Genomic DNA, 12,034 nt, shown 5'->3' with positions numbered 1-12,034 from the left:
CTCACCTTAGCTACTTAACTTTTGTCACAATATATGTTAAATATTCGTTTCCTATCCTTCTAATAATTCCAAATTCTAATATTCTCCATTAATTTAGGTTAAACTTTACCTAGGGTACAAATTACAATCGCGAATTTAATGGCTTTAGCTTACTATTGAAAGTGCTATAATTTTATCATAGAGCATATAAAGTGTTCCTGATTGCATATTTCTCTTATCCAAAATATCAAGACGTAATCCAGGGGAAAACTAGCTTATCGCTTCGTTTTTTTCCTAAGTCGGATATATAACACTTTTATTAAACTAAGTTAAGCTAATTTTTGTATGTAGCCCAAAAAAAGATATATGATTATTGTAGCTTAACTTTTGTATTTATGTTTTCCAAAAGTCTTATAAGGTGTAAATTATATGACCAAATGTTTTCCATAACTAACTTAAGTTATCAATTCAAGGCTCTTTTAACAACATACTCATATATCAATGTAGTTGGTTATATATGCCTCCCGTCATGCTTTTATGTGATTAACTAGTGAATGTATATGGTTTCAAACTATGTTTTATGACATTTGGTTGCATACGCACTTCCACCATTATTAAGGATTTTGTCATCAGGTCTCAAAATATTCAAAATTGGTCTAATTTTAGTATGTGGGTATCATCTTATCACATCTTAAGTGTCTTGACTTGATCATGCATGTATTGCTTTGCCTTGGCTCGCGTTCATGCCTCGCTTCTTTGAAAACTTCCCTAAGGCGAGCCAATACGCTATCCTCAATGGCCAGTTGACCACATATTGGTGTTACATTAAACACTCTATAGGTAAGATGTTTTTATTCCTTCTTGTTCTTTGGCTTTTGCATGCCTTGACCAGCCACCCATGTGATGTGTTCTATTCACCTTATTTTTACTTATCTGAACTTAGTAGCCTTTATTGGAACTTATTTTAGTTATAAATTAAACTTGGTAACCCTGATTAACCCTTATCACAACTTATCTGAACTTATTTTTCCTGAATTGAACTTATCTGAACTTATTAACCCTTATATGAACTTATCTAAACTTATTAACCATGAAATAAGTGGAAATAAGGTGAACATAATATAGCCTTAAAATAACCTAAAGATTGCATATATATTAGAAGATTACAAAGAAAAGATTTAGAATATTAAAGTTTAATAACTTCAAACGACGAGTGTTTTTATCATAAATTTCAATTCAACCTAAAATTCTTTTCATCAACTAGATGTAGAAAAAAAAATGAGGTACAAGGCTTTTAATTTTACAGGCTAAAAAAATCAGATGTGAATTAATGAAAAAAACAGTAACATAATTTCTTAATGTGGTGCAACAATGGTCTGTTAGAGCTGATTTTGGGGAAAGCAAACTAAAGAAGTAGCTCTCTGTCTCGTTCTAAATTGACACTTTGAGATAGTATTATACAAAGGCTTACATGTTTGTACACCTGCAATTTTTATCTTTTGTACTTTTTTTTTTTTTTTTTTTTGAAAAAAAAAACTTTAATTACAAATAAAAACATACCCTTCTTTGTGGACCAAATTCAGTATCCTAAGTTATGACTTTTAATTTTTTTAACTTGTATATTTATTTTATTTTCTTGTGTTAGTTGAGAGTGGGGGTGTAACTCTTTAATTACCTTTGTAGTTCTTGCAGAAAAGAACCTTTAGTTCGTTGATAAAGTTTACCTTATTTATGTTATTCTTTTTGAAAGGAATTTATGTATTTCTTGGCAGATTGACTATCAGTAATTACTTTGTCTCTTTAAGCTTTAACAACCTTGCTATGTCTAATAAATACTTCTTATGTCTTTGTTTTGTGCTTCAAACTCTTTCATTCTACTCCGTATTATCTGTCATGTCAACTAATTGATTTTACTTTTTCGGACTTTATCTACAGTAAAATATGCGGTTTTAATTATCAACGTGTTGTCACTTTTTCTTTCCATTTTACATAATCATGATAACTCGTATTTTGTATATAGTACATGTATCTAAATATAAATAAAACGAACAAAATGAGCTCTAACTACAAAATACTTTGTTAATCATAATATAGTTTGTAGAGTTAAGAGGCCGAAGGTGAGTTTTATTCATCTAATTTTCACTTATCATAATTTATAAACTAATTAGCTGATTTTATTTAAAATGTAATATGAACTTGATTGGTGTTAAATTTGGAAACAATGTGAAATGGGCATGGGCAACCCGAACAAGGAGGAGGAGAGTTTGGTCCACAAACAAGGCTTTGGAGCTTCCATACTAAAACCAATTGGCAATAGTAGGAGGTGGGGCTGGACATCCTGTCGAGGTAAATCCTTATTCAGTAGCGATTAAATACCCAGTTTAGAAGAGACCCACAACCTGGGCTCTGATACCATGTTAAATTTGAAGGTAAATCCTTATTCAATAGCGATTAAATACCCAGTTTAGAAGAGACCCACAACCTGGGCTCTGATACCATGTTAAATTTGGAAACAATGTGAAATGTGTTAAATTTAGAAACAATATGAAATGGGTCTAGGCAACCCAAACAAGGAGGAGAGTTTGGTCCACAAACTAGGCTTTGGAGCTTCCATACTAAAACCAATTGGCAATAGTAGGAGGTACTCCTCTACCTTATAAAGTGAAACCATCTATCCTCTTTCTCCAATGTGGGACACTCATAAGTGGGTTATAATGGGTTTCAACAATTGGTCCGTAATATTTACTAAGTTACCTATAGTATACAATATAAAATAAAGAATGTATCATACACTACTCCGTATATATATTTAAATGGTTCTAATTTTGTCAAAAATAAAAAATGGTTCGAATAAATATAATACGGAGTAATAGTGTAATACACATGTTGACAAATGCAATTTAACTATGGAGTACAATGAATTGATGAAAAGTCAGCTTATACACGGAGTATTTATTTTTGCAAGTTTGATATAGTCCGTAAATATATACTGAGTTGGTGAAAGAAGTTTAATATTTTGGAGGTTATTGTATGTAATATGTAAGTACTCTTACATTTAATAATAATTGGAGAACACCCAATACTATGTAAAATATGAAGATTAAAATAAAAAAAAAAAAAAAAAAAAAAAAAAAAAAAAAAAAAAAAACCTTTAACCTAGTAAGAAGTCATAAATAAAAATTGATTAAGTCAAAAGCTATGAAATTTGAAGGAGTGGAGGTTCTTGAAGTTAGTAAACATACAATACATAACATACAGACAGTGCTGCAGAACCCAATTATGGTCGAAAAAGTCAAAACCATTGCAGTCCCCTTAATTAGATAGCTGATAGCCTCACACAGTGCTCCACATATATAGCCTTACTTAAGATGTGTTCAATTTACCCGAGATTTACTTATTTAAACTTAATTGATTTTATGTGATAGATCGAGTTTAATCGACTGTATTTGAACTTGTTATAACCTATTCTAGTTGTATAGATTGAATTTGGATAAGCCTTATTAAGTCTATAGGAGCTTAGTTTTCCTCGTGTTTTATTATCACATAGTCTAGTTGTTTGTTTCATCTCAAATAAGTTCAGATAAAATAAATTCTAATAGAATAAGTTCAGACAACATAATTTCAAACAAATTAAGTTTAGAAAATTCAAAGAAAATAAATTTTAAAATCATAAGTTCAAATAAATTCATATAAAATTAAAAGAGTTCTACTAGCTTTTTTTTTCAAATTTGAAACTGTTTTCATATCGTAATCTTGTTTCAACACTTAGGGTCTGTTCACATTTACTGAACTGAGCTGAACTAAACTGAACTGATTGAAGCTGAAATGAATGATTGGAGTTGAGCTGAACTGAACTGCACTGATATAAACTGAACTAAGCTGAAATGAATATTTTATGAGAGAGGGAAATTAGGAACTGAACTGATTGGAGATGAACTGAACTAAAATGAACTAAACTGAACTGAAATTAAGTAAATGTGAAAAGGCCCTTAGGTTGTTACATTCTAATTCTTTTGAGAGCAAGAGATAGCTCAAGTATTTAGAGCTTCCTTCCCAATTTCAAAAAATTCTGGGATCGAATTTCACTCCTGCCCTTGTGACTCTTTAAACACACACACAAAAAAAAAAAAAAAAAAAAAACCTAATCCTTTTGGATCGGAAAAAAAAAATGTCGCGCTTAGTATAGTTAAGCATACTTAAAGTGATTTGCCATTTCACTCTAAAAATATATGGAAATCTTGTAAGCAAAGAAAACAATGTTTAAAATTTTAATTGAATCACCTAATTAAGGGCCTGTTGTCACTGACTGAACTCAGCTGAACTGAACTGAACTGAAATGAATATTTTATAAGAGAAGGAAATTAGGAGTTGAACTGAAATGAACTAAATTTCAACGTATGAGAACAGACCCTAAGTTATGATTTTCCAATTGGCCAAGGGTGTAGTGGCGGAGTAGATTTCTATTCCCACAACTTTAATGATAATTATTATTTATTAACACAAATAAAAGTTTTTTTTTTTTTTTTTTTACCATTGTAGAAAGTATTCATCACCAAGTTGATTGAGTAAAAGAAGAATAAAATTTCCAAACTTTTTCTTTAGATGTACTAAAATAAAAATTATGTTCTTTATGTTTAGTACCTTTGTCATATTCACTTTTTATACTTTCCCTTTGTTGGGAAAGTGTAGAGCATGTGACATAGCTAAGGAATGAACATAAAGCCCTCACAACATATAAAAATCTAAGAAAATTATTAGAACATTAATTAACAATTAAATATATCAAGCAAGAACTTTGCTTTGTCAAAATAAATATTTCTTTCTTCATTTTTTTCCTCCTTCAAAATGTAAAAGGGACCCATTACAATTACCAAGGATCACTTCATACCTTAAAGATAATTAAGTAGAAGTACTACACTAATTAATCTCACTTTCTCTCTCTAATTAAATCTCACTTCAAAAACATACAAAATTAATTAGAATATCATCATATTTACGTAGGGAATACAATATAATTTTAATTTTAGACCTTACCATACCTTTCTTTCTTTTATGAGCTACCAAATTATACATTGAAAATGACTATTACACCCTTTCCCTTGAATTCCAATCCTCTTCTCCTTTTGTTGCTTTCTGTCTTTTTTGTCTCCTCCTTTTTTATTTTCACCTTTTTTTTTCCTCCTTTTTTCCACCTTTCTTTTTCTGGCTCTGAAATTTCAACCAGAGAGTACCTGATTCTCAATCAACCTGGCTCAGCTCAGTTAAGAAGACTATAATCATTTCAAAATGAGTAGTTTTTGTATTCCCTATTATATTTCTTCATACTCATTTTATCATCATTATATTTGTTCTCTTCTCCCCAAAATATATTTGAAGAAACCTAAAAAATTAATTTAAGTTAAAGTGGCCTCCCCAAGGTGAACTCCAGATTTGGCTTTGTTGGACTTGTTTGATGATCTCCTGATGATATGTTTGATGAGCTTACTTCTGATAATCTCTCGTAGCTTAAACATTTCGGTTCTAGCTCCTTCTGCACACGATAACAATTTAAATAGCATAAGAACTCCGAATAAGAAACTGACACGTGTACAGTAAATTGTAATAAACACGCAAAAAAATTAAAAATCGTTTCATTAGCAAGTTGAATGACGTGACATCTAAATCTAGAAAATGGTAGTATAATTTTGCGTAAAGTGAAAGTGAAATTTTATGTAATTGGAAGATTATAAACCAGCAAAATGTAATACACAAAGTATGTATAAAATTGACATATCTTTAAAAGTTTTTTAGAAGTACATGCATTTAGGAGTCTCGTTATCACATATTTTTCTAAAGACAAAAGAAGATATTTTTACTCATCCCTAATATATATGACATTGTATATATCAACTAGCTTTCACAACCATTGCACCAAAATTCTCAAAGTACAAAAAACAATAATCTATATTATTTTCGCTCTTTGGACTCAAGATCTTATTATATGTATATATATCTTGTTGAATAAGCTGTCCTAATGATTCTACAATTATGTAAGTAGATTAAGCCGTATTAAATTAATGTTTGGACCATATTGTAAGACTAAAATAGAAGGAAAAAGTTATAAATTGACCTAAAAAGAAGAAAAAGAAGGAATTTACAGAAAGAAGATTTAGGAAGTCGATGATGATGAGTTCACTCACAAGTTCAGTACCATATAAAATGTGGCTGGAGACTTAGCAGCTTAGGGATGAGAATCCAAGGACATTGGACTCAGAGAATAAAAGAATAAAATTTTTGAAAAAAGTTGAAAAAAAATTATAAATTAAATAAAATAAAAACAAAAATAAAAGAGGGATGATAATGTTTATGGTTTTACAAATATAAATAAGTAAAAAGGCTGTTACAGTTTTAGTGTCTCATGTGCACCTTAGCTAAAAAGCTTTACTTCAAAGTTGTAAAATTTGCAAAAAAAAATATTAATATTCTTCTACCAAAATCTTCCTCGTTATAAGGTAGACAACTTTATATTATGCCTTACAATTTTCCCGCATTATTCTTTAATGTTTTGCCATCACCCCACCATTACCAAATTATCATGGTTTATGGAATTAAACATAGATGCAAGCTAAGGTGAGTAATATTATGGATAAATCTACATAAAAAAAAAAAATGTTCATACTCGTACTAACATTCATACAATGTATGTGGTTAGACTCTTTTTCGACATCTTATGAATATTTGACTTACCCATACTCAATCCGTGCATTTAAGAAGAAGAAAAATTTATATGTAACAAAAAGTGAATAAATTTGTTATATAAATAACCCCTTTGACCAAATAAATAAAAAATTGTATGTGAAATTTCCTTTTTTTTTTTTTTTTTTTTTTTTCATCTTCTTTAGCATTGATGCTCTTTTAATTTTGGGCTTTTGCACAGAGCTTTTTCTTGGTCACGAGAAGCCATATTTCCTTGGGAAGTAAAATGACAAAAATGTCCCCTATGAAGAGCAATTTACACAGGACACTCACTTGTACAGCTTTTGAAAGGCTTTTGTCCTTTTTCTAAAATTCTCTCTTTTATTTTTCAACTTTGTAGCAGCGACTTTTATGAGAAAAATTAGAAAAAAGGGAAGATATATACTTGTACGTAGTAGAGAAAGATAGAGAGAGAAAATTAGAAAAAAATAAATATATAAGTATAAATAATCCTCCTTTTTTTTCTCTTTAACTTTTGCTTTCTTTTTATGGTTAACTTCCTTTTCTTTTCATGCACATTCCCTCAATATTCCCCACAGGAATAATATGTTTAGTATAGTATGTTATGTTTCATAGTGCGTACTAACTTTCAAACTCACTGTTTTGTGTACATTAATTTAAAGTTAAAAACAAAACAATAACCTAAAAAACACAGTCGGTGTATATTTTTTAACTCTATCTGTCTCACATGTTCTTTTTATGTTTGAAGGGTGATTGTCTCAAAAAAAGTTCTAAAACGTGAAGAATTTTTATAGATGGAGAGAGTAAATATAATTAATAGAATACAGAGTATGTATAAATTATTATAAAACGGGTTATGTAAGTATGTATATACCTCGAGAGAAGATTGACATTGCATGTTGTTTCCTGAAGAATCCTTAGGCTTGCTATGCAACCAAGCTTCCCTGCTATAAAAGTTCCAAAATCCAAACCAAGAAAGAGAAAAAAAGGAAATATATTCCATCAGTAGAGGTAATTGTGAGATCAAATAAAACCAAAAAAACACATTTTTTTTCTTTTCACAATTTAGTTTTTGTACAAAACACTTAGTTATTCAAGGTATAGTCCATAATTATTATGATCAAAGTAATTGATGATCAGAATGATATATATAAATGGGTCCATGAATGGAATATTTTCAGTTTCTTTTTGTTCCTACATACATTAGGACATTTTATTTTTGCAACGCGGGCTCCATATAGAGTAAATTAAAAAAAATTAACGAAAAAAATTGCCCTATTTTTAGAGCCCACAAAATCACAAAGAAAGAGATATCTTCCAATATTCTTGTTGTATAGAAGGTTGAGGAATATTTTTCATGTTAGATTCTTTAATTATATATTAATTGAAATGCATGGTAATCAAGCTTAGTGATGATTATATACCTAAGTTTAGTTTTCTACTATATATTCAACTTTGCTAATTGAAAAAAAAAAAAAATGTGAATTCAAAGTCTAATTAAGTGTCTATTATATAAATGTGCATTCTTGATGATGCTATTAAAATACTCACTTTATATTGAATTTTTAACCCCCTTTAATTTTACATTCTTTTTTAGAGCTCTTCTTGCATGTGAATTTAACCAAGTGCAAATTTGCATGAACACTAAGAAATTAAATCTAGGGAAATAAAGGTTAGAGGAGAAAAGTTTAAAAGATACATAAATGAATGAAAGAACGAAATTATCAATCAAATTTAAACTTTTTATTTCACCTTTTAAAAGAATCTGCAACTATCTAAAATAAACTCATCTTTCATTAAGAAGTGCTTTTCCTTTATAAATTCTAGGTAAAGATTGCATACATCTGAACCACCCATACACCGACTTAATCGGGAATAATAAACCTCATCACTGATAAGCTATATGAGCTCAACTTACCACAAACTATATCTTAATGTAAGCTTCTTTACAGATGCATTTATCACTAGCTAACAAATACGGAGTATTGATCAAATAGAAAGCTTTCTAATTAAGTCTAGTGTTTTACAATCATCTTATTAGTTAAAATTTTACCTTCATTGGTAAGTCTAATTAAACCTCTATTTTTTAAGGGCTTAATTAAGAAAACCACCCATTTCTAAAGCGTATTATTATGTGTATTAAACATGCATGAAGAACTAATGATATAATTGATTAAAGAATACGAGTAGTAAATTAAAATCAAATAACCTTGAAGAATTGCTCCAAAGTCCATGAGAATTATAGTCCTTTTCTTGGTGCATATTTGGCGACGATCTTCCATGCGGAAGAGTCGGTCGCTCGGAACTTCTACTGCTTTGCATATTCCCAAACATGTCGTCTGATGTATCGCCCGACGAACCATTTTCGTATGCATCCCCTTGCCCTGCAACAAATTAAATCAAATTGTTTCCAAATTTAATCATACTTACTTCGTATTAAATATAAATAATACCTCGTTAATCATTTTATTTAACGACGTTATGTACGAAAATTCATACCTGAAGAAGCAGCTGCTCTATCAGTTGTTTTTACCGTTCTATACATCTGAAGACAAAAAAGAATAAATAAATAAATACGAGCTACTTTGGAACTGTTTAAGTTTGTACATCGTAAATAGTATAATTTCCGAAGAAATTAAAAAACAAAAAAAAAACATAGAAAAGAATGAATACGTAGGTAAGTAGTACAGGAAGAAAAGAAGGGTGCAGGGATTAGATGTATGGATAAGCGTGTAGGAGATAAAATTAACTATGGTTAAAAAATAAATAAAATAAAAAAGGGGGAAAACCAAGTAATGGTTAAATTTAAAAAAAAAAAAAAAAAAATTGAAAATAAAAATGAATGAGTGAGTAAAGAAAGAAAACATGATATCATTGAGAAATGATGGTGTTCCTGTACTTGCTCTCTATTATTCCATAAATTTTCTTCGCCCATCTCTAGGAGGAGAGAGACTCACTACTCACTACACTAGCATTTTCCCGAGATAATTTAATTCAATCCCCTTCCTTCCTAAATTTAATTTAAATCAAAATTAAAAATTAAGAAGAAGATTTAATTTGTCTTGTTTTATTTTTAATCTCTCCCTTTGTCTTGACTTCATTTCACTTCTCCACATAATTTTTATCTTTCATTGTACTTTGTTTTATGTAATCGCGACTTATCTATTCAGATAAAATAGATCTGAATAGATAGTCGTTTAAGTGCTAAACAGTGGGTTTTTTCGATTGGAAGAAATACAATCCCTAATTTTTTAAAAATTGTAAAAAAAAAAAATGGTGATATTTGTGATCAAAACTAAAATTGGAAATGATCTATAGACTGACTGCGTAGTGCGTATTATAAAGAGAGTTGGTTGGATATAATCTTTGTTGTTTTCCAACTAATTTAATAATTGATTTAAATTAGGTTTATTATTACTAATAATAACATAAATAATTAAAAAAAATTACCTGTAAATGGGACTTGACATGAGCCAAGGTAAGATCCTTGACATCCATGAGCTCGAGTACTGACTTTGGTGTTGCCCCTATTTGTTTCCCAAAAAAAAAAAATCAATACTCACATTTTTAATTTTGATTTTGTAAAAAAAAAAAAAAAAAAAAGATTATGGTTATGATGATTACTTTCATGGCCACCCAAGAGTTCAACGGCGTGAACGAAACGAGCATGAAGAGTTGAAGTCCAGCGCATCCGAGGGGCTCTCATGCTACGTTTAGCCGGAAAGCGCGAAAAAATCCTTGATCTCATCAGCCCTTGATGATGATGGTGGTGAGAAGAAGGCGACTGATAAGGTATATGATGAAGGTGATGATTGGATGCGGGTGAAACTAAGTTAGCATTAGCTAGACCGGCCGCGGTGATACTTGTAGAATCCATTGGCTGTGGTGGAGCAAACGGAAAAGACGGTGGAGGGTTTTGATAAACTGGGATCCCTCTAATGGGCCTTAAAAAGCCCAACTCCGAGCCCAATCCATTATTGCTATTACTAATACTATTACTATTATGACTACTAATCGTACTATTATTGGAATTTGTTTGATGGTGTTGTTGTAGCAGCTGTTGGTACAGCTGCTGCTGCTGCTGCTGGTGGTGGTGGTGATGGTAATGAGGGAGGAAATTAGACCCGGTGGCGGCTGAGGAGGCCGCTACCGGGTGTGATAGAGAGAGGTCGAAGGTGGAGTTTGTTTTGTCGGAGATGGAGTTTCTAGAATTATCGGAAGCGCGCTTCCAGAAGGCTAAATCCATGTCCGATGTAGCGGAGACTCCGGAAGTGGGTTTGGGTACGTTTGGGGGACTGATTTGGAGGGATAAATCTGGTTGAGCTGGGAATAACTCCATATAATTAAGGTTATGATAATAACAATAATTAAAACACACAAGCAAAAGAGGGAGTATGAAGTTGAGTTTGGAAGTTAAAAATAGATTGATTGTTTGTTTGTGTGTATAAGCAATAAGCTAAGGGTTTGGATGATGTTAATGAATGAAGAAGATGATCGAATTGAAGAGAGAGAAAGAGAAGGGGGGGGGGGGGTAGTTGCAGAAAGAATGGGAGGAGAGAGAAAGTGAAGTTCGTAGTTTCTTTTGTGTGAAGTATATGTGAGAAAATGACAGTTGAGAAAGAAAGAAGGAAGAGAAAATAAACCAGAGATAAAGAGGGAGAAAGAGAGGAGAGAGAAAGTGGCTTTTTTGGACGTGGGGGTAAGGACTTAGCCAGACTCGATGGAGGAAGCTAAGATAGGAGAGCAAATTAAAGGGGTTCAAGGATAATAAAGGAAAAGTTTGTTTTTTGCCTTTTTTTTTTTTTTTTTATTTTTTATTTTATTTTATTATTTTGTCTAATTTACTTCTCAATTTTTATTTATTTATTTATTTTGGGGGTTAAGTTATTATTCTTTGTTGTTGTATGATGTTGGATGTGGGTTGTGTTGGGAGGGTATGTATGTAGATTGTAGAAGACGTGTGCCTTTGTTCCTTGACATTCTTGGTCTTACTAACCCTTTGCTAACTCACTCAAAAACACACACACATAATATTAGTCTTACTAACCCTTTTCTAGAGAGTTTTGGTTTGTTTTCGAAAAATAAGGAAATTTTTTTATTGACTATGGGAGGGCTGACACAAAAGGTGACAACCCTTAGGGCTTGCCCTCTTCAGCTTTAGTACAGTTCAGTTCAGGTCTTAATTTCCTTATCTCATAAATAATTCATTTCAGTTCATTTTAGGTTAGCTCCAATCAATTCAGTTCAGTTTAACTCAGTTCGGTATATCAAAACAAACCTTTAGGACTTACAAAAGGTAACAATTCTTATGGAAGAGTGCAAGAGAAAATAAGTCAAGATTAGATCGAGAAAGCCAAGT

General features: G+C 30.9%; 1 protein-coding gene across 1 annotated transcript; it reads right to left on the bottom strand.

Annotated features, from left to right (window-relative positions):
- Positions 1-4,532: 4,532 nt before the first annotated feature.
- Positions 4,533-11,283, bottom strand: LOC145594195 (putative transcription factor KAN2). The gene is made up of 6 exons (XM_081650530.1): positions 10,300-11,283; positions 10,126-10,202; positions 9,175-9,220; positions 8,885-9,059; positions 7,550-7,622; positions 4,533-5,509 (listed from the first exon to the last, which is right to left on the bottom strand). Exons 1-6 carry the CDS (start codon positions 11,012-11,014, stop codon positions 5,378-5,380), a joined length of 1,218 nt encoding a protein of 405 aa, XP_081506656.1. The 5' UTR covers positions 11,015-11,283; the 3' UTR covers positions 4,533-5,377.
- Between the last annotated feature and the right edge of the window lie 751 nt (positions 11,284-12,034).

The sequence above is a fragment of the Chenopodium album genome, chromosome 2 (assembly GCF_948465745.1).
Source record: "Chenopodium album chromosome 2, dcCheAlbu1.1, whole genome shotgun sequence".
Taxonomy (NCBI): Eukaryota; Viridiplantae; Streptophyta; class Magnoliopsida; order Caryophyllales; family Amaranthaceae; genus Chenopodium; species Chenopodium album.
Note: the sequence above shows the minus strand (reverse complement) of the source record. Positions and strands in the feature narration are given on the sequence as shown.